The sequence below is a fragment of the Narcine bancroftii genome, chromosome 5 (assembly GCF_036971445.1).
Source record: "Narcine bancroftii isolate sNarBan1 chromosome 5, sNarBan1.hap1, whole genome shotgun sequence".
In the NCBI taxonomy this organism is placed as follows: Eukaryota; Metazoa; Chordata; class Chondrichthyes; order Torpediniformes; family Narcinidae; genus Narcine; species Narcine bancroftii.
In genome coordinates, this window is record NC_091473.1 from 75,109,324 (window position 1) to 75,133,413 (window position 24,090).

The window sequence follows — 24,090 nt, forward strand, 5'->3', positions numbered from 1 at the left end:
TCTCTCAAAGTTGGTGAAATTTCAACTACTTTTCCCCATTGATGCTACTTGACCTGTGGAGTTCCACCAACAGATTACTTAAGGCTCCAGATTCCAGCCTTTCTAGTTTCTTATGTCTACAGAGATTTCTCTGTGATATATGTCCCTTTGCAATCATATGCAGCAGATAAAAATATGATTTCTAAGACCTCATAACTTCTGTGAGAGAGTGCAACTCAATTTACCACATCAAGCCAACTTCCAAGTGAATCCAGAAAGATGCCATAAAATGTTGGCTTTTGCTTCTAATGGGTTGAAAAGTAGACCAAATGCTCAATGGTGGTAGGTTTGTGACTGCACAAATGTTCCTGGAAAAAGGTTTCCTTTCTTGAATTTCACAACTCAAAAGGCTGAGTGAAGTATATTTCTATTTTGGTACATACTATTCACAAATACAGAAGAGTGTTCTTTTGATTAGAGGGAGAATACTGCAGTTACTTTGAAGAAATGTACACTTAAGCCAACATTGTTGTGAAAACAAAAATTCATTAAACTATTTCTAAATTGAGGAATTCCATTGCACGTAACAAAATCACAGCCCCAATTACCCACTTCTGCTCCACTTCCCTTAAAACCCAAACCAAACCAGAAGCTAATTCGATAAGAAAGGCTCACTTACTCAGAACCTTCCAGAAAATTAGAAAGGAGCAGGTTACAGCCTAATAGCCCGAATACGCATTAGATTGTCTGATCTCGGAAGTTAAGTTGGCTCAAGAATGGTTACTTGAAGGGGAGACCACCTAGGAACACTAGGTGCTGTGGGTCTCTGTGAGGGGCACTGGGCAAAGTGGCGACTCTCTGTCTGCCTTATGGTAGGCAAAAGTCAAAGAATTTCATGCATGTTACATTCTAAATGTAGTATTGTGTGACAATAATGGAACCTTACTTCCTAGGGTTTTTTTTTATCAGAAGGTGCTTTTTGATTTTGCTTCTGAAGCTCTTGATTCTAGCTTGAAGCTAATATCTATCTATTCAGCAGAAAAATTGTTTATTTGCATCTATCCTATTACAGTAAAAACCTATTTTATCAGGAATTCAATCAACCGTCAGCCTCAACCAACCAGAAAATATCACTGAAAATAAATCGGTAAAAAAATACGGTGTAAAGTTGGTGCACTTCACTGTAATTTGTCAATCACACAACATGCAATCTCAAGCAACTAAAAAATTCATTCATCCAGCATCTACCAATCCCAATATCCCCAGGTGTTTTATTGTACATCCTTTTCAAAGACGTAAGCATCTTGATTTATCCCTCAGCCAAGTTGTGCATCTTAACCCTTAAATTTTTCAGGTGAATCTTGTAAACTCTTTCTAAATGTATTGAGGTTCATTTGAAGTATAGAGGTTCTCTGATGACAGAGACCATCTAATCTTATTCAAAGATGGAATCATCAATCTACTCGACTGAACTGATTAAATCAGCCTCTGCATATTTGTAAGTTGTGATACTTGGATCTGGAAAAAGTGGTCTTTATTGTTTGATATATTTGGCTTGCAATGTTTTGTTGGTGAAACAAATATGGTTTGAGATGTGAGTCTTTTTGTATTTTTTCTGATTAATCTATAAACATTATATTTTTATACATAGATCCGAGCACGGTGCTTTTAGTTGCTCAAAGTAGAGAGAGTAATGCTTTACTCTCAGTGAAAAGAACATCCAAAGCAAGATCTTTAAAGTTTAATATAAAAGAATCCAGCAATGCAGTAATAAATGCAAGATATGATAATTATTTTAAAAACATTCAATTTGAAAATCCTGTTGAAGGAACATATTGTTTACCATTTCCCAAGAATATTCCTGTAAGTACATTGATCTATAACTCATAACATCTATAACTTCATAGCATTACAAGCTTCTCAGTCATTCCAAGTGAAGGATGCAGAGAAGGGTTCCAACCCAATATCTGTTGCTGTGTATGTGAATTTTGCACCCCTGGGTGTTCCTGCTTCTTTCCATTTCCAAAAGAGACTTGGTGGATAACTTGACAGTTATAAATGACCCCAAGTGAAGGTATGTTGTCTGGCAATCAAGAAGGAATACAAGACCATGTAGAAGTTATATGGAGATAAATGGGGGAATCATGGAACTCTGAAAGCCATCAAAGAAGGCATTTAATAAAGTAGATTTCAGATTTATTGTCAGAGTACATACATAACATCACATACAACCCTGAGGTTCTTTTTACTGCAGGCAAGGCAGAATTACCACTTATTGGTAGTGCAAAAAAACCCTGAATACAATGTACAAATGTAAACAAATAAAGAACTGTGAACAGATAACAAAATGTTAACAAACTAACTGTGCAATACAGAGAAAATTTTTAAAAATCAGTAAAGTACAAAAGTAAGAGTTCTTCAGTAAATGCCTGATTGAGTTTTTTGTTAAGGACTCAGATGGTGGAAGGGTAGAAAGTGTTCATGAATCTGGTGGGCGAGTGTGTGTGCATCAGAGATACAGCTCCTAAAATTTGGAGAGGATATTATACTCTGATTTGAGGACTGATTGATGGTCAAAAAGGACGGCACAGTGAATATTCATAAAGATATTCAATTTAAATGGGCTAGCACTGGGATTAAGTATTTAGAAATATGTACAGATAATAATTTTTAAAATGTATATAAATTAAATTATATTCCATTACTTCAGAAAATATGTATTTGCAGTTTGGAGGACTTGACTGAGTGGAAATTAATTGTATTATTTCCCCATACAATATATTGTCTACAGTGATGTCTGATTGATCTTAAGAGCAAAATAGACCACATACAATTTGACAAACGACATCTTTCTTTCTCACACTCTCACCCATATGCATTTTGTACATGTTGAGAAGGGTCTTTTAATGTATATTATCCTGTTGTCTTACAGTTCAAGTTCAACATTACATTCACTGGAAATTTCAGTATTAGATTTAAAGAAAGGAGTTGCTAAACAGGTTGAAATCTTAAAGCTAGAAAGGTAAGTTACCACATTGACAGAAGCATTTTTTTTTTCTGGAGTGAAACATAAATGTCTGTAGATGCAGTGATGAAATAAAAACACAATGCTGGACATATTCAGCAGGTTAAACATCATACTATTAACTCATGCTTGTAGAGCTGTGCTCCTTCCCCTCCCCCACCCTCACCAGTTTATTCAGACGCCTACCTATATTTTGCTTATACATTGATGAAGGCATCTTTGCTATTTTTTTTTTCTGGTGCAAATCACTTTCCATAAAATGATTTTTTGATGGCTACAATGGGATTGTTCTTAACCTTTCTTAATTATCCTCAGCATCTGTGAGATTTATGATGATGATGTTGGCCACAAGGCTTTTAAAGAATTGAATTAAATTTGCTTACCATGGCCTTAACATTTATAATTACTTAATTCATGACTAAAGCATATTCTGCAACCAACTGGCAACATTACCGCTTTTTCCTTTCCCAATTTTTAATAATTTCAGTTACATTGTTGCTGTTGCAATTCTAGCCCAATGCATATTTTTCTTGCTCATGAATGGAATGGTTCATGGCAGAGTATTTCCCACAACTGCATATATATGCCAGTGATGGTCACTAAGATGCTTGGTTCCCTTCTCCCATCTATTGTCCCTTGTGCAATCATCCAGAATCCCTCCGTAAATCTTGGCATGGTGTTTAGAATATCAGTTATAACGGATGGCCTGTATTTAATGAAATGAAGGAATGGGTCGAGGCATTCTCAGCACCTGGGTCACAATCTTAGTCATTGAAAAGTCCAAACAATCTCTGGTGACTTCTTCAATTCAGGGCCTTCACTGTCCCCTTGCAGATCATTTACTCATGTTCTAAAAATTGTGGGGTTTTTTCTCTCATATGAAAAGCATTTTGTTATGTAACCCAGCCAAATATGATGTGCCTCTGGTATTCTCAAAATTGCTCTGCAACATAGCAGTTGCTCAAAGACAAAAAGACCCCATTCCATAAACTCCCACAAGACTCAGCCAATCATTCAGTTCTTCCTCAAGTACACTGCTTATTTTAAATGTTGGACATTTATTGTGATGTTAATATGAATTTGAAAGTAAAATACAGCACAAATTATAATCATTCTTTCAATTGGTATCAAGTTTTAATTGTGACACAAATAATAAATAATATTTACCATGGATTTATGTCAATAACAGATGCAAGGTGTGGTCTTACAAAGTTCAAGTAATGGCGACTGTTCCAAATATTGACGTTCTGATCACTGAATGTTGGACATTTATGGAATAGTTCCTTTCAAAACTATTAATTCTAAAGAAAATTATGCTTAATATGGACTGTCAAGAATATTTCAGGAAAATAATCGACCCACTGTACCTATAAATTTAAAACTTTGCAAAGATGATTCTTTTTAAGGATTGCTTTCATTGTTAATAATGGAAACAGCAGACAAATTGTTTGGAATTGCCAAATTAGTCAAATTGCTTTTAAGACTAATTTTCTCTGACAATTATAATTGTGTCACAATGCAAAAACAATTGCGTGTATATTCAGTTCCTAGTATTAGCAAATTGTGCACATACCCATTTAATATACAATAAAACAATTCTAATGCATGAAAATATTGATGAACAACAATCCCAGCAGTAGAAATAGTGAAAACATTGATAAAGTTTAATTGATGCAATGTTTTATTCTGCTGCTGTTTTTCCATGTTTCCACTTCTCGTAATAAATATACTATACATTATAACACAATAAATAAATCAAAAGCCATCAGTGTGTGTTTAATTAAAACAATAATCACTCCATGGTTCGAATTTTGTATTTTGCAATTGCAGTCATGAGATTTGAAACTTTAATGGCAGAGTTGTTCTCATTTCAAAAAAAATGCATGCAAATATTTATTAAGATTCACTCCAGTGGCATCCTTAATGTACTTAAACATCGATTTTAACAGAAACATTGTTAAACAATATTTAAGATCAAACTGCATGTTTACAGTGGGTGAGGGCTTTAGAATCATAGAACATTACAGCACAGAAACAGGCCAAACTCTATTCTGCCTTGTCCCACTGAGCCTTTATTTGCAAACTAAAGCTGAGATAAATCAAAGCCTGAACTCTGAAACGCCTGTTGCTATGAGACTCTGCCCTTTTTTTTTAATATATTATAGTCCTGACTTAATCACATTTCTGCACCCAATCATTCATAACCTCATATCTTAACAGGACGTCATTCCTTGGCTCACCACAATTATTTTCATTATTCCCCACCCATTAATCTAATCATGTTAAGAACCACATGTTTCATCATATCCAGCCACCTACTGCCTTCTATTGATTACTGTGCCCTTGTGTAGTAAATACATAACTGATTATTACTTTTGAAAAATAGTGTGTATAAATTGTTACATAGTAATGGATGGTAGTTCATGTGGTTTATTTTCCATAATACCTCTTTCATCCATGTACCTGTCCAAATTGTTCTTAAATGTTAAAATTGAGCCTGCATTCATTACTTCAGCTGACAGTTTGTCCCACATTCCCACTACTCACTGTGTGAAGATGTTCCCCTTAATGCTCCCCTTAAACTGTTCCCTTTTCACCCTTTACCCATATCATCTGGTTAGTATCTCACCTAACCTCAATGGAAAAAGCCTACTTGCATTTAATCTCAAAATACCCCTCATGATTTTGTATACACTTATCAAATCTTCCTTCATTCTTCTACACTCTAGATAATAAAGTTCAAACCAGTTTAACCTTTCCCTGTAACTCAGTTCCTCAAGTCCCATCAATTCTTCTCTAAAAGGCTTTAAGAACAGCTGAAAGGAGAAAATATTGGTGGAGAGATCTTGTCAGAATGTTTCATGATGTTGATATTCATCAACATCACAAACTATGAAAATCAGGCCTAAGCAAGTGGCCAGAAATAGTGAGATGAATAATTCACCAAAGTCACAGAGGGTGAGGTATTGGAGGGATATGAAAATAAATTGAATCTTTTCAAAACAAATCCCACCAGAGGTCAGAAAGAAAGTAGGTGACGGGTAAATTAGACTTGATGCAAGTGAGGATAGCAAGATTGTGTATCAGCTCACGTTTATGAGAATATGCAAGAGTTTGCTGAAATAGCAAGGCATCAAGTTTTTCCATGTATGCCAAAAATTGATTCAATATAGAATCCATCCATGACTTCTCCAACATATTCTAGTATCTCTAACAATTTCAATGGAAAGTCTGCAAATACTACAAAGTAACATTATTGCTACTGAAGCAGGGTAATTGAGATATGTCCATAGAAATCTAGTCCCTATGTCCAATATTAATAAATATTAATCACCCTTTATTTAAAAATTAGATGTTAATCCTTCCGATCATGATCTATCACCCTCTTTGTTGGTCATCATCTCTCATAAAGATGTAGTCATGTTGTTCTTCAGGAGTGAGAAAAAAGGACCATGTGCAGATAACAATGGCAGCATTTATTGTGATTAGAAGTGCTGTGGAGGAGATAAAAAGCAAACAACAACATTTAAAACACAACAGTATTTGACGTGGGAAGATAATCCAAGGGCAAAATACATCAATGGTATTTAAGCATGGAGCAGATCCACTTTTTGCTTTAGAACAGTCGTTTTCCAACTGCCCTCCTAAACTCACATTCCACTTTAACTATTCCCTATGCCATAGGTGCTCTGTGGGATGACTTAACATGCTATGTGGGTGGAAAGAAGAAGTTTGAAAACCACTGTTTTAATTGTACCTAATTGACTCGTTATGTGCACAGTTTCATAACTCCAAAGGAAATGGGCCAATGACAATTTTTCTCAAAGAAAATATTTCAGTAACAATTGTATCTGGAGCAGTGGTTCCCTTCCCACTCACATACCACTTTAAGCAATCCCTTACTAGTCACAGAGCACTGATGGCATAGGGATTGGTTATGGTGGGATGTGAGTTTAGGGGGGCAGTTTGAAAACCACTGCTTTCAACCATGTGAGTGCTTATCTTGAGTGTTCACTTCAATGACATAACTGAACACATGCAATCAACTATTTGAAGTTAAACAATAAAATCTGCAGATGCTAGAGTGAAGTTCTCACCCTCAATAACTTCTCCTTTAGATTATTCCACATTCTCCATGTCAAAGGTGTAACCTGAGTAGGTACATGTATGGCTCCTGGCTATGCCTGTCAGTTTGAAAAATATGTACAGCAAAACATGTTGCAAACCTACACAGGTCTGTTGTATTGGGATTACACTTCTTCCCACCATCTCCTGTCAGAATTTGATTCCTGTCCCTCAATCCCTCCATCTCCAGGAGTCTCTGTAAAATAGAGCACAGGTGGAAGGTGATAGATTTTTTAATGTTTATAGGGTAATGATGGGGAAAAGCTGTTGCATGTTCCATGCAGCTAATGAATCCAGAAAAAAAAAAATGAAGACACAACAGAATATATATTGAACCTCCAGATCAGGGTTTCCCAAACTTTTTCCTTTCCACTCACATACCACTTTAAATAATCCCTATACCATAGGAACTCTGTGAATTGTAAGGGATTACTTAAAGTGGTATGTGAGTGGAAAGAAAAAAGGTTTGGGAAACCCTGCTCCAGATGAATTTCAAAACACAGAGTAATTATAATGTGAAGCAAAGCACCATGAGGAATAGCAAAGGGAAATGATGTATTGAGGTGGAAGTCACAAATAGAAGAAAGGAATCCAAGGTTTATGGCAGGATAATGTGGTAGGATGAAATACTATAGATTTTAGCCCAATGAGCTTTTCCTACAGGCAATTCAACTCCATCAGACATGCTTCCAAATGTCCTTTGAAATCTCAACGTTTCCAATTGGTAGATTGTTTCAAAACATAACAGATCTTTTAAACTGGAGTATAGGAGCTGGGAAGTGGTGCTGTGGCTGTTTAAGGCATTGGTGAGGCCAGGTTTGGAGTACTGTGCTCAGTTCTGGTCTCCAAATTATAGAAAGGATATAGATAAGGTGGAGGGGATGCAGAGAAGATTTACAAGGATGTTGCCTGGCTTACAGCATCTAGATTACAGGGAAAGATTAAGGAATCTGGGACTTTATTCATTGGAATATAAAAAGGTATTTAAAAATTATGAAAGGAATAGATAGACTAGATGTAAACTGATTCTTTCCCCTAAGGGCAGGAGAGGTTGGAACATGAGGGCATGAGTTAAGGGTAAGGGGGAAAAACTTTAGGAGAAATATTAGAGGATGTTTTTTTCACTCAGTGAGTGGTGGCAGAATGGAATGATCTTCCAAATGAGATAGTTGTGGCATGGTCCCTTCAGTCATTTGGATGTGAGAGGGTTGGAGGGTTATGGGCAGAGCGGGAGGGGGGAACTAGTGGAGTTGTTCAAGTGAACTGGTGTGGACTCGAAGGGCCGACATGGCTTGTTTCCATGCTGTAAGTGGTTAAATGGTTATATGGTGACCCCGGGATGGCAGAGGCTATTGTGTAGGACTTGGAGATGATCTGCTTGCATGTTAGTGCAGTTACCCTGGGACAGGGCAACAGGAGGCTCATTGAGCTTCCTGGGCCTATACAAAATCTCGTAGTTGTAGGTGGAAAGTTCAATTCTCCACTTCACGATCTTCTTGTTCTTAATTTTTCTCTTCTGTTTGCTGTTAAACATAAATGTGACTGAATGTTGATCAGTCATCAGGGTGGGTGGATTGCTAGCTAAGTAATGCCTCAAGTGGCGCACAACTTTCACTATGGCCTGGGCCTCTTTCTCAAAGGCTGAGTGCTCGAGTTCAGAGCTCTGGAGGATATGTGAGAAAAATGCCAGATGCATTGCTCTCCACCTGGAATGGGATAGATTCCTCTGCAGCGTGCATCGCTGCCTTGGCAATATCACCTTTGAAGAGGGTGAAGGCTGCTTGGACCTGTCAATGGGGGAAAATAATAGTTTTTAACTAGGGGATGGGCTTTGTCTGCATAACTAGGGACCCATTGTGCACAGTACTAAAAGAACCCCAGACACCTTTTCAGGGCCTTAAGATTATGGGGAGAGGAGGAGCTCCAGCAGGTGCCACAAAAATTCCAGCAGGTGTCTAATGACTCCATTCTCCACCATACACCCTAATATAGTCAGATGCAAAGTGTGGAACAAACATTTCTTCTGGTAATACATGAGATTTAAGGGTTTTGATGTCTAGAGGAATTTTTGCAGGTTAGCATCATGGTCCTGCAGGCCATGGCCACAGATGGTTATTTTGTCCAGGTAGGGGAATGTGGCTTTCAGTTGATGGTCATCCACCATTCAGTCCATCTCCCTCTGGAAGACCGAAACTCCAATCTTGACTCCAAAAGGGACCCGGAGGAAATGGTAGAGGCGGCCATCCATCTCGAATGCTGTGTAAGAGCTGTCCTCCCGAGAGATAGGGAGCTGGTGATAGGGTGACTTGAGGTCAATGGTGGAGAAGACCTGGTATTGGGCAATCTTGTTCACGATGTCGGCTATGCAGGGGAGGGGGGGTGGGTAGATGTCCAAGAGAGTAAATCAGTTGATGGTCTGGCTGTAGTCTATGACCATCCTGTGCTTCTCTCTGCTTTTTACTACCACTACAGTGGGTTGTATAAAGGAAGGTGATAAGTCACCATACAGGAGGGAGATTGAAAACTTAGCTGAATGGTGCACCAACAACAATCTTGCTCTCAATGTCACCAAAACTAAGGAGCTGATCGTTGACTTCAGGAAGGGAAAACCAAAGGAATAAAATCCAGTGCTCATTAGAGGATCAGAGGTGGAAAGGGTGAGCAAATTTAATTTCTTGGGAACCACTATCTCAGAGGATCTTTTCTAGATCCAACATACTAACAGCATCATAAAGAATGCACGTCAGTGCCTCTACTTCCTCAGCAGTTTGCAGAGATTTAGTATGACAGCAATCTACAGAGGTGTGATGAAAAGTGTGCTGAGCGGCTGCATCATGATCTGGTGTGGGGACACCAATACCCAAAAGCCTAGGACATCACAGGCAAAACCCTTCCCACTCTGAAGGAACGCAGCAATCATCAAGGATCCTCATCATCACCACATGCCCTCATCTCACTGTTCCCATCAGTAAAGAGGTATAGATGCCACAAGACTCGCACCACCAGGTCAAGAACAGCTGCTGTCCCTCCACTATCAGACTCTTCAACAACAAACTCAATCAGGGACTCATTTCAGGACTCTTATTTGTACATTTCATTGATTTTTTTAATTCTCTCTGTATTGCAGTCATTTTGTATAAATTTGTTATCTATTTACAATTTTTTACATGTTTACACTATGTACATTTTATTTGAACTACCAGTAAGTGGTAATTCTGCTTGGCCCACAGAAAAAAATAATCCCGGGGCTCCATGTGGTGTCATGTATGTACTCTGTTAATAAATCTGAAAGATGAAATCTATAACTGTTATCTCTGAATTGCTAAAGTATGAAACAACTCATCACAACCCAGCCATACCCTTTCCTCCCCTGCCATCAGGAAAAAAAAAGTAGATGTGTTTGAGAACTCCTAGGTCCAAGGAGAATCTCTTCAGTTTCTTTCCCGTTGTAATTAGACTCTTGAATGGACCTCACACTGGCAAAAGATGATGCCCTTGCACTGTCATAACAATACTTTTCTCTGTCCCCTGCACTGTTTTGGTACTTTTTATCATGCCTTGAACTACTCTCTTTGTACATCTGTTCTTCTTGCTCTAACTGCTTCATGTGTTAGATTTGCCGGATGGTATGCATAAAAGACTTCTTGCTGTATTTTGATTAACAAGGAAACATTTTTTAATACTTTAAAAATTTTAAAACCACAATTATATTTGTCAAATAAAATTCATACATAGAAAAATATACGTGGATAATATAACAAACCCCCCTCTACCTCCCTTCACCTCCCTTCTAATTCCCATCATTCTTCCCCTAAAACTACCCCCAAAAGAGAAAGAATGGAAATCATCAGGCCATATATAACACTTTGGCCTTGGAACCAAAAATCATCACTGGAATGGATTGAAAGCTCAAATCTTCAAACCAACAGTTTTCAATTATGGGTTCCATATTTTCATAAAAGATTATATTTGTCTCATAAATTATATGTTGTGGCACCCCCTCACAGGCCCCTCAGATGCCTCACAAAATGAAGGACAAATGCGACGATCCAGCAAGCTGCACAAGGCCCGCAGCGCTGCCCTCAAATTGGCCACAACTAAAGGAGCCTAACTGGCCTATCAAAGAAAGCGGATCACAAATGCACCAATCAGCGTTGAGGGGGCTTTTACCATGCCCCTCAGCTTGAGAATAAAAGCAGGACTGTGGCCCAATCAAGCTCACTGTTAGCTACACTCAGCTGGGGTTCATGTTGTTCTTTCTGGGAACAGTGAGTTCTTTCTGAGCTAACCTGCATACAACTATAACCTCTTCTGTGCTATGAGTTCCACAGAGCCATAGTTCATAGCAGCTAGCTACAATGTTATCTTTTCAAGAGGGATACAAGATTTCATATTAGTATTCCATCTTTGCATTCTCAAAACCAAATCAGATTTCCATGTAATAGCTAAACATTTCGTAGCTACTGCTAAAGCTTATTGTAAAAATAAAATTTGATACATATTCAATCTTAATTTTAAACCAATCATTTTAATATCCCCTAATAAAAACAACATTGGTCAAACAGAAGTTTAACTTTTAATACTTTTTCCAAAAATAGTTTAACTTGTATCTGAAAAGGCTTAACTTTAGGACAGTTCCAAGTCAAATGAAGAAAAGTGCCCGTCTCTTTACCACATCTAAAACAAAAGTCTAAAGACATTAAGTTAAATCTCTTTAATTTTTGAGGGGTTAGATATAATTGATGCAAAAAAATTATATTGTACTAATCTATACCTTTCATTTATAACCTTAGTCATATTATCTTTACATAAATTCCTCCAAACATTTTCATCTAACTTTCTATTCATATTAGTAATAACTCTAAAGCAGATTGTCTAGGTCATTTTAAACTATAACCTAACTTTTCAGTTTACAAGAAAAAGCTTTTACTTGGTAATAACAAAAAAAATTATCATTAGCGATCTCATATTTTTCTTTCATTCGATTAAAAGATATAAATTTCTGCATTTCAAAACAATCCTCCACCTTTTTAAATCGCCAATAGATTTCATAGCTTGAGAAATTGATTATTAAAAGGAAAAAAAATTTATTTTGATATAAAGGCATTTTAGATTAAATCTTAACTTTTCCACCCATTTTATTCCATAATTCAATGAAATGCTTCAATATTAACAATTTTGAATTCCATTTATAAATAAATTCTTGCATACCTTCCTCATTAATTTTAGCTAACTCTGTATTTGCCCAAAGCGAAGATTTATTTAAATCAAACATTCCATTGAGAAATTTCAATTGCCCAGCTTTATAATAATTCTGAAAGTGTGGAAGTTGTAAACCACCCAAATTTACCAAAACAAATCTTCCTACAGGGTTGGTAACCACTGATACTAATTTAAATGACAACTTTTTATTAATTAAAATAGCTATTCTTCTTGCTTCAGGATTAAAAGACGAAGCCATAACTTGACAATCCCATTCTCTCTTCAACCTTTGATGTTCTTTCTCTGTTAACAAGGCATACAATTTGATGTAATTGTATACTGCACACAAAACACCAAACAGGACCTAAATGAAGCTTTATCCAACCACAGCACGAGTTCCTGGCTTTTATACACAACACTCCAATTGATGAAATAAAAATGGCATATGCTTTCTCCCATTCTATGCACATGCGTTGTCACAATCAGGAGCTCTGTGCTTGCTCACCAAGTTCCCTCTGTACATCAATCCTGCCATTTACTATGTACCTAAGAACATTCTTTCTTTGGCTTGGCTTCGCGGATGAAGATTTATGGAGGGGGTAAAAGTCCACGTCAGCTGCAGGCTCGATTGTGGCTGACAAGTCCGATGCGGGACAGGCAGACACGGTTGCAGCGGTTGCATGGGAAAATTGGTTGGTTGGGGTTGGGTGTTGGGTTTTTCCTCCTTTGTCTTTTGTCAGTGAGGTGGGCTCTGCGGTCTTCTTCAAAGGAGGTTGCTGCCCGTCGAACTGTGAGGCGCCAAGATGCACGGTTTGAGGCAACATCAGCCCACTGGCGGTGGTCAATGTGGCAGGCACCAAGAGATTTCTTTAGGCAGTCCTTGTACCTCTTCTTTGGTGCACCTCTGTCACGGTGGCCAGTGGAGAGCTCGCCATATAACACGATCTTGGGAAGGCGATGGTCCTCCATTCTGGAGACGTGACCCACCCAGCGTAGCTGGATCTTCAGCAGCGTGGACTCGATGCTGTCGGCCTCTGCCATCTCGAGTACTTCGATGTTAGGGATGAAGTCGCTCCAATGAATTTTGAGGTTGGAGCGGAGACAACGCTGGTGGAAGCGTTCTAGAAGCCGTAGGTGATGCCAGTAGAGGACCCATGATTCGGAGCCGAACAGGAGTGTGGGTATGACAACGGCTCTGTATACGCTAATCTTTGTGACGTTTTTCAGTTGGTTGTTTTTCCAGACTCTTTTGTGTAGTCTTCCAAAGGCGCTATTTGCCTTAGAGAGTCTGTTGTCTATCTCGTTGTCGATTCTTGCATCTGATGAAATGGTGCAGCCGAGATAGGTAAACTGGTTGACCGTTTTGAGTTTTGTGTGCCCGATGGAGATGTGGGGGGGCTGGTAGTCATGGTGGGGAGCTGGCTGATGGAGGACCTCCGTTTTCTTCAGGCTGACTTCCAGGCCAAACATTTTGGCAGTTTCCGCAAAGCCGGACGTCAAGCGCTGAAGTGCTGGCTCTGAATGGGCAACTAAAGCGGCATCGTCTGCAAAGAGTAGTTCACGGACAAGTTTCTCTTGTGTCTTGGTGTGAGCTTGCAGGCGCCTCAGATTGAAGAGACTGCCATCCGTGCGGTACCAGATGTAAACAGCGTCTTCATTGTTGAGGTCTTTCATGGCTTGGTTCACCATCATGCTGAAGAAGATTGAAAAGAGGGTTGGTGCGAGAACACAGCCTTGCTTCACGCCATTGTTAATGGAGAAGGGTTCAGATGCACTGTGTAGTGAACTGCGAAAACACCACTGATGTAATGTCCTAAGGACTGGCTCCTTCACTGAATCTACTCCCGCATATTCTAATATAAACACTGGATCCCTGCCAAAATCCCAGTTCAGTCCGAAGACTATTGTGTGTCATTCTTACAGAAAAAAAATCATGTTGTATTCTCTCTGGTCTTAATAAAGTTGTCAAGTGATTATTTTTCAAATATAAGTTACCACAACACTCACACACACAGACAAACCGGAATAACACACTGGGTGCAAATAAATTGCTGCTAAACATTCTGTACTCCCAAATGGGAATCCAAGGGTTAAACACAAAATGCCCATCCACCCACAAGTACAGCATACCAATGAACAGTAAATTAATTACAACTAACAAATTTGTCAAATGAACTTGGTTTCCAGCATCAGCTATGGCGTGGGATCAAGGATAGGTCCAAAGCAGTCAGCCCTCCAGTGACTACCTGTGGCTACCTGTGGCTGGCAGCCTCAACTTCAGTGCTGGTTTTGAGGCAGCATCAAAAAATGGTCTAAATGAGTGCCACACATGGCTTTTCAATGCAGGGCCTGTTCACATGACCTGCTTAGACCAATGGCATGTCTACCTGATGTGTGGGCAGATCTAAATTTGATTGACACCCAGAGGACCAATCACATGTAAGCTGCAAGAACCAATCACACATCAGCCTCACAGGTGGGCAGATCAAATCTTTCTTTGGCAGGTGAGATCTCACACTTGCTGAGAGGTCTTATGACTCTCCACAATCCATACTTTCAACCATAGACTGTCCTTAATATGCAAAAGGAGAACATAAGACATCTTAACAGTGTACATCATCTAATGAGTTCAACCATCAATGCAACCTTTCTTTTCTGCTGTTCTGAGATTGATAGTCACATAGCATAACCTGCTCTTTCTTTCTTCTTCCATTTAAATATTGTAATGTTTGTTCTAAGATCTGTAGCTGTAAATCTTGTCAAGCAAATAATCATTCTTAAAGGTTTCCTTATGTGTTTGGAGAATATGTATTTTCAGCTTTTAATAATGAATAAAAATTGTATTTTGACTTTTCATGGCCTCCAGTATGAGAAAACAGTTTCAGTGGTCTATGAAGTGGATAATTCCATTGATACCTTACTTGATCTATTGTACATGTACAGAGGGAAAGCTGGTGACAAAACATCTAACAAATGTGGCAGCATTTTTAGAAAAGTCTGCTGTTTACTTGCAATTCAATCTATGTTTGACCTCAATTTTTTAACTTTTGTTTTCTCAGGTATGGATTATTTTACATTCCAAATTAAATGTGTTGCTAATTGGCTTCCCCATTGGATATTTAAATGAGAGGAAAGCACTTATAAAGCAATTAAATTCAAGGAATTGGCTGTAAATGAGTAGTTGTTGGATACAGTTGATGTAGTGAACTTCCAATTTGTTGTTTTTCTCTTGTTTTTCCATCTTGAGTGCACCAGTGTTCGAACATGGAGCCAGCTGGCCTCAAGTACATTAATATAACTTCTCCAATACTTGCAAAATCTTCATGAAACACGCAAACACCGTGATTGTTGGAGGAACTCAGCAGATCTTGCAGCATCCAGAGGAGGCCCCAACTGGCAGTGAGAGAGGAGGTTTGGGAGCAGTGAGTACCTCCTGTGGACATGGGTAGGTGCCAAAGGAGGAAATTGGTGAGAAGAGAGGAGAGGACAAGGGTGTCATGGAGAGGAGAAAAGATGTGTCTGGTAGTGGGATCACGTAGTAGGTGGAAGAAATAACGTAGGATGATGTGCTGGATGTGGAGCCTGGTGAGGTGGTAGGTGAGGGCATCAGGAATCCTGTCTTTGTTTCAAGTGGGAGCAAATGGGGCCAGGGCTGATGTGTAGGTGATGGAGAATATCTGGGTGAGGGCTGAGTTGATGATGGTAGATGGAAAGCCATGGTTTTTGAACAAAGATGTCATCTCAAATCATCTGGCATGGAAGACATCATCTTGGCAGCCAATGGAACAAAGATGGAGGGATTGAGAGTAAGGAATAGAATCCTTACAGAGGACAGGTGTGAAGAGGTGTAGTCAAGGTAGCTGTGGGAGTTGGTAGATTTGTCGAAGATGTTTGTTGAGAGTTTGTCTCCTGAGATGGAGACAGAAAGATCGAGAAAGGGGACAGTGAATGTGAAGTCTGGGTGGAAGTTGGCAGAAAATTTGGCTGCATGAAGGAGGACCAATGTAGTTGTCAATATAGTGGCAGAAGAGTTGAGGAGCTTTGCCAATGTAGGCTTTTATATGGTTTGCACCACAAAGCTAATATGTGGCTACACGTGGCTACTCCTTTAAATTGGAGAAAGTGGGATAAGTCAAAGGGGAAGTTATTGAAGGTGAGGACAAGTTCTGTCAGCTGGAGGATAGTGGTGAAAGTAGGGGAGAAAGAAATTAAGGGGTTTGAGGCCTTCAATATGGGTGATGAATTTGTATTCTTTCTGGATGTCCATGGTATAGATGAAATGGTCAAGTTTGGGGAACTGGAAGTTATTGAAGCGATGTCACGTATGTGAAATATCATGGATATAGTTGGGAATGTATTGGTCCATGGGGACAAAACTGAATCGAGGTAGGCAGATACTACTTTGGTGGGGCAGGAGGATGTGAAAACATAGGTCTTTCTGAACAATTGGGCTTGTGCTTCTTGGTAGAAGGTATTGGGAAATAATGAGTTTGGAAGCTGTGTGAGGGAGATGATTGGAAGTGATGACTTCAGACAGAGGTTTGATGAGTTTTAGTGGTGTCCTTTTGAGGGGTGTAAGTTCAGGGAGGTATACTAAAGTTGTATTTTTTGCCTAATCTGGACAGTCTAGTTTACCTGAAGGACCACAATCCAAGTAGATGTCATGCTTGTTCTTCACAGAAGTTTATGAGCAGAGTTCATTTTAAAGACATCTTCCAGTTTACCACTGCACCTAATAGATCATTCCTGCTTTTTCTCCATCCTTGATGGATGAAATATCCACACATTAAGCATCACATTGGAAACATTTGGAACATTAGAGAGGATATGTAATACTGAGGACGGTTCATTGTACAAACTCCTCCCTTCCTTCCATTTCTCTCCCCCCACCACCCCACCCCTTCAAGATTGTGAACTTTATTTTGTATTCAATTAACTTCCGCAAATTGGAAGAAAGGAAGCTTTCCTTGGTTCATTAAAAATGATCCTGAAAAACTTTTTTGGCTGAGCAATATTAGGGGTAAATTTTCTTTTGTGAGTTCACAAGACAAAGGAACAGAAGCAGGCCACTAGGCCCATCGAGTCTGTTCCGTAAATCTACACTAAGCTACTCTACACTAGTTCCAATTTCTGGCCTTTTCCCTATATCCCTTGATACCCTCACTAATGAGATACTTGTCTAGTTCTTGTTTAAATACTCCCAATGATCTGGCTTCCACTGCTCTATGTGGCAGTGAGTTTCACAGATCCACTACCCTCTGGCTAAATAAGTTCTGCCTAATCTCTGTTTTATATGGATAACCTAATTTTCAGACTATGACCCCTTGTCCTCGATTCACCTACCAAGGGAAACATCTTACCCACATCCACCCTATCTAAACCTTTCAAAATAGAGGCTTTTCATGAGATCTCCTATCATTCTCCTATACTCCAATGAATACAACCCAAGAGCTGCCAAACACTCCTCATACATTGTTAATGATTCCGGGAATAATCCTAGTAAATCTCCTCTGCACCTTCAACATCACATCCTTTTGAAGATAGGGGGCCTAAAACTGCACACAGTTCTCCAAATGAGGTCTCTGCAGTGCCCCATAGAGCCTCATCAACACCTCTTTACTCTTATACACTATTCCTTTTGAAGTGAATGCCAACACAGCATTTGCTTTCTTCACTACCAATTTCACCTGGTCATTAACTTTTAGGTTTCCCTGCACGAGGACACCCAGGTCCCTTTGCACATCCAAGGTCTGAATTTTCACCCCATCCAAATAGTATTCTGCCTGTTTATTTCCACTGCCAAAATGTTCATCTGTACATCTGTACATCTGCCATATTTCTGCCCAGTCTCCTAATCTGTCTATATCCTTCTGCAACTTTATGGTTTCTACTACACTTCCACTCCGCCACCTATGTTGGTGTCATCCGCAAATTTGGCCACAAACCCATTCATACCACAATCCAAATCATTAATATAAATTGTAAACAGCAGTGGCCCCAAAACCAACCCCTGCGGAACACCACTAGTTACAGGCAGCCATCCAGAATGGGATCCTTTAATTTCAATACTTTGCTTCCTGCCTATCAGCCAATTTTCTATCCAGTTTAATAACTTCCCTGTAATTCCATGGGCCCTCATCTTATTTAGCAGCCTAATATGTGGCACCTATTGAAAGCCTTTTGAAAATCCAAATAGATAACATCCAAAGCTTCCCCTTTGTCTATCCTACTTGAGATTTCTTCAAAAAACTCTAATAGGTTGGTCAGGCAGGATCTACCTTTAAAAAAACCATGCTGACTTGGACCTATCCTTTCATGCATCTCTAGGTATTTCATCACCTCATCCTTGAGGATCAACTCTAATATCTTCCCAACCACCGACATCAGACTAATAGGCCTATAATTTTCTTTTTTATGTCTCCCACCTTTCTTAAACAGTGGAACCACATTTGCAACCTTCCAATCCTCTGGAAACTTTCCAGAGTCTATCAATTTCTGGAAGATCATCACCAATGGATCTACAATCCCCAAAGCTACTTCTTTCAAAACCCATGGATGCACCTCATCCAGTCTGGGAAATTTATCAATCTTTAATCCATTTAGTTTGACGAGCACAAATTCTCTAGTAAACTTAACTGAATCTAACTTCAATCCCTGAAGCCTCTGCCTGTCTAGGATATTACTAATGTCTTCCATGGTGAAGACAGATGTAAAATATTGATTAAGTTCTTCTGCTATCTTTCTATAACCCATTTCAATTTCTCCAGCATCATTTTCTATCGGTCGTATGTCAACACGTGTCTCTCTCCTATTCCTTATATATTTAAAAAAACTCAGTATCATTTTTAATATTGTTATTGTCCTTTCATAACTCATCTTTTCTTTCTGAATTACTTTCTTTATCTCTTTCTGTAATTGTCAAGTGACACTCCCGTCTGGATATAACTGTATATGCATCTATTGTCTTTCATTATTGTACCATGAGTTTCTGCTAATAAAAGCCATGATTATTGTTTGACCACATCATCTTTGTCTACTTCATCAACTGCCACTTCAATTTTATTAGCAGAAATGGGTGCAGCCCTCAAGCCAGAGCGGCTGATAATCAACCAGTCTGCCCCGAGGGCCAGAGAAATTTTCAACCACTGGAATGCTTGTTTCGATTACTACATGGCTCGAAACAACGTGGTCGATGAGGCAATAAAGTGGGGCCACCTGAATTCCCTGCTGGGTGAGGTCCCTTTCGCCGTAACGCAAGGAGCTACCACTCTGGCTATAGCCCGGGGATGTCTGACTGCTTACTGTGCAGTGCCACGGAATGTGGTGCTTGCTCGACACCAGTTGCTGACTAGATGCCAGAAACCCAGGGAAAGTGATGCTGCCTATGCACTGGCCCTCAACTCACTGGCAAATGAATGTGATGTCAGGGCAGTCAATGTGCAACAACACCGCAATCCCTTGAAGCTGGATGATTTAGTCAACGGGATTGACTCCAATTGCATCCGACAGAGGCTGCTGGAGACAGAGCCCTTAACCTATGACTGGGCAGTAACTCTAGCCAAAACACTGAGAAGTGCCATGCAGTCCAGTAAAATGCTAAAAACTGAAAAGGAAACATCCAAGAGTGCTGGAACCCCAAAGGAAAGAAAAAGATGAACTCCTAAAAAATGCTACTTCTGTGATAATAGCTGTCACCCCAGACAGAAGTGCCTTGCTCGATTTGCTACCTGCAGCTATTGTGGGAAACTCGGCCACTTTGCTAAAGCGTGTAAGGTGAAAAGTACTCCCACTGATAAGAAGAAGAAGAGAAGCAGCAAGAAAATGCGTCCTGGAGCTGCAGGAATGGAAGACAACTGTGAAAAGGGGGATCTTCAGGCGAGTAGGCTGAATTGATTTCAAGTGACAGTGAGGTGAGATCCCCTGTGATAGCTCAATTGACTCCAAAGCTTGGGGAATGTTACAGAGTGGAACGGTCGACTATGAAGGGGGAGGTGAATGGTGAGACTCTTGATTGTCAGGGAGTGCTGACAGCTACATCCACGAGAGAGTTGCCAGAGCCTTAAATTTGTGGAGATATCCAGCGAACTGAAAGATATCGATGGCTTGTAGTGAACTTACAAAAACTGTACGGGACAAGTGTAAAGTTACTTTCAATTTGCAAGGACAAAAAAGTACAGAAAAAAAAGTGATTAGAATAGAGCTGGTCTATAACAGATGTAGGGAAAAGATTAGAAAATGTGGAAGAATGTGTAATGGCAGTAGAAATGGAAGTGAACGACTTAAAAAAAAAATTGGAAGAAAGTGACAAAAAAGTTAAAGAAACACAGGAGTTGTTAGCTCAGAAGATGGATATAATGGAAAACTATAGAAGGCAAAACAATATAAAGATTGTGGGCTTTAAGGAAGATGAAGAAGGCAAAGACATGAAAGAATTTATAAAAGAATGAATCCCAAAAGTTCTGGGAATGCCAGAAATGCAGGAAGGAATGGAAATAGAAAGAGCACACAGAACATTAGCCCCGAAACCACAGTCACAACAAAAACCAACATCCGTTTTAGTAAAATTTCTGAGATTTTAGTAAAAATCTAACTAAAATTTAGATTTTAATCTAAAATTAAAATCTAATTTAATTTTAAATTAAAATTCATTTTAATTAATTAATTAAAATATCATGACAAGAGAAAATATATTGGAGAAGGCAATGAATAAAATTAGAGAAGACAAAAAACCACTGGAATACAAAGGTCAAAAAAAAAATTTCTACCCAGACATAAGTTTTGAGCTCCTAAAGAAGAGGAAGGAGTTTAATGCAGCAAAATCGATCCTATGGAAGAAAGGCTATAAATTTATGTTAAGATATCCAGCGGTGCTTAAAATAGTTATCCCAGGGCAGCAAAACGGACTGTTCTCGGATCCGGAGAAAGCACGAGAATTTGCAGAATGCCTGCAAGACAGAAAGTGAGATGAAGAGATGTAACAAGAACAAAGAACGACGACAAACTACATATAACGAAGTAAAAATAATGCATAAGTAAGAACTAAAGAAGGGAAGAAAAGGAAAGTAAGGGAGAAGGGGGAAAAAAGAGAAGGGGTTAAAAAAATAATAATAAATAAATAAGAAGAAGAAAAGAGGGAGAGCTTTGTTGTACTGTGAAGATAAAAGTCTTTTCTGGAGGGGGTTGGGTGGGAGAGAATAACAGTCACTGCGAAATCAGTTGACACTTGCGAATGGGTTTGCAGTCCGAATGGAGAGGGGAGTTGTGGTTGCCCGGCAAGGGACAAGGGATGACTCAGAGGGGAGGGGACACTTGGGGTTAAGGGAATTTCAGATGTGGGAATGGTTAAATATTTTATGTTTTAGAAGTGTTGTCATACACCGTGTTCAAAAAAAGAAAACTGAGAAATGGAAATGGGGAAAAGGGAAAAGGTGGTGGTGAGGAAGCAGAAATGAGAAGTAAACAGAGTATGAAATGGCCATGTAAAACTATATGACTATAAAGTTTAACAGAATACATAACCAAATCAAAAGGAAGAGGCTATTAAATTTACTGAAAAAAGAAAAAATATATAGCATTCGTGCAGGAAACACATCGAACTGAAGTGGAACACAATAAATTAAGGAGAGACTGGGTAGGGCACGTAACGGCAGCATCAAATAACTCAAAAGGCAGAGGAGTAGCTATATTAATCAATAAAAATGTACCAATCAAAATAGAGGAGGAAATAATAGATCCAGCAGGGAGATACGTAATGTTAAAATATCAGATATATTCAGAACTCTGGAATTTAGTCAATATATATGCACCTAATGAAGAGGATCAAAAGTTTTTCCAAGATATTTTTTTGAAGATTGTAGATACGCAGGGGAATATATTGATAGGAGGGGACTTTAACCTTAATTTGGATTCAAAGATGGATAAAACTGGACAAAAGACTAGCAGAAAGAACAAAGTAGCCAAATTGATGGTTAAATCAATGCAGGAAATGCAACTTTTGGATATATGGAGGAGACAATACCCAAAGGAGAAGGAATACTCATATTATTCGAGTAGACATAAAACATACTCAAGGATTGACCTGTTCCTGTGATCAGCCCATGTCCAAGGGAGAGTTAGGAAAACGGAATATAAAGCTAGATTGTTATCTTATCACTCACCCCTGTTATTAGCAATAGAACTGGAGGACATCCCACCAAGAACATATAGATGGAGATTAAACTCCATGCTACTTAAAAGACAGGATTTTAGAGAATTTATTCAGCACCAAATTAAAATGTACTTTGAAATAAATACGGAATCAGTGAAAGACAAATTTATATTATGGGATGCAATGAAAGCCTTCAACAGAGGGCAGATAATAAGTTATGTAACTAAGATGAAGAAGGACTACGATTGGGAAATAGAACAGCTGGAAAGGGAAATAGTAAGTACAGGAAAAGAACTAGCAACAAGGGAAGATACAACAAAAAGAGAATTGGCGGAAAAAAAAGTAAAATACGAAACACTACAAATGTATAAGGTGGAGAAGAACATAATGAAAATAAAGCAGAAGTATTACGAGCTAGGAGAAAAAATGCACAAAATACTGGCTTGGCAGCTTAAAACAGAACAAGCTAAAACAACGGTATTGGCATGAAGGAAAAAGAACAAACAAATTACATATAACCCAACAGAGATCAATGAAAACTTTAAGGAATTCTACGAGCAATTATACCGAACTGAGAACGAAGGGAAAGAAAACAAAATAGATGAGTTTCTAGCTAAAATTGAACTACTGAAATTGCAAGAAGAGGAGAAAAACAAATTGATAAAACCATTTGAAATAGAGGAAATACAAAATATATTAAAAAAGCAACTAAAAAATAAAACACTTGGGGAGGACGGACTCCCAATAGAATTCTATAAAACATTTAAAGAGTTACTAATTCCTCCTCTCCTGGAAGTAATGAACCAGATTGAAGAAACACAAAACATGCCAGATTCATGTAAAACAGCAATAATTACAGTAATACCAAAGACGGGGAAAGATCCACTAACACCAACATTGTATAGACCAATATCTCTACTTAACTCAGATTATAAGATAATAGCAAAACTATTAGCAAACAGATTGGCCGACTGTGTACCAAAAATAGTAAAACTAGATCAAACTGGATTTATTTAGAAAATATGAACAATGGACAATGTCTGTAAGTTCATTAACTTAATCCATGCAGTATTAGGAAATAAGTGCCAACAGTGGCTGTTGCTTTAGATGCAAAGAAAGCCTTTGACAGGGTAGAATGGAATTATTTATTCAAAGTACCACAGAGGTTCAACCTACCAGAGAAATATATTAATTGGATTAAAGCATTATATAAGGATCCAATGGCAAAGGTCAAAGTAAATGGATATATATCAAACCAATTTAAATTAAGCAGGTCAACTAGGCAGGGATGTCCACTATCTCCCTCATTGTTCGCTTTAGTATTGGAAGAACTGACACGAACAGAAAATAAAATAAAAAGGATAAAAATAAAAGAGAAGGAATATAAAATCAGTCTATTTGCAGATGACATCATAATATACTTAACAGAACCAGAATTATCAATAAAATAATTACATAAGAAATTGAAGGAATATGGAGAAATATCGGGCTACAAGATCAATGCAAATAAAAGTGAAGTGATGCCAATGAATAATGTGGATTTCACAAAGTTTAAAAAAGAATCACCATTTAAATAGCAAACACAAGCAATCTGATACCTAGGTATTCGACT

At 38.6% G+C, this 24,090-nt stretch overlaps 1 protein-coding gene across 3 annotated transcripts in view; it reads left to right on the forward strand.

Annotated features, from left to right (window-relative positions):
- LOC138763549 (complement factor H-like) overlaps window positions 1-24,090 on the forward strand; it is a 613,078-nt gene that overhangs the window by 128,243 nt on the left and 460,745 nt on the right. For 2 of the 3 annotated variants that reach the window (XM_069937874.1, XM_069937875.1), the window contains exons 15-16: window positions 1,631-1,842; window positions 2,912-3,001. In XM_069937874.1, coding sequence (XP_069793975.1) covers window positions 1,631-1,842; window positions 2,912-2,974 — 275 coding nt within the window. In that variant the 3' untranslated portion in view covers window positions 2,975-3,001. Of the gene's footprint in view, window positions 1-1,630; window positions 1,843-2,911; window positions 3,002-4,193; window positions 4,770-24,090 lie in introns of those variants that run through there. The other variant, XM_069937873.1, reaches the window with a different exon arrangement.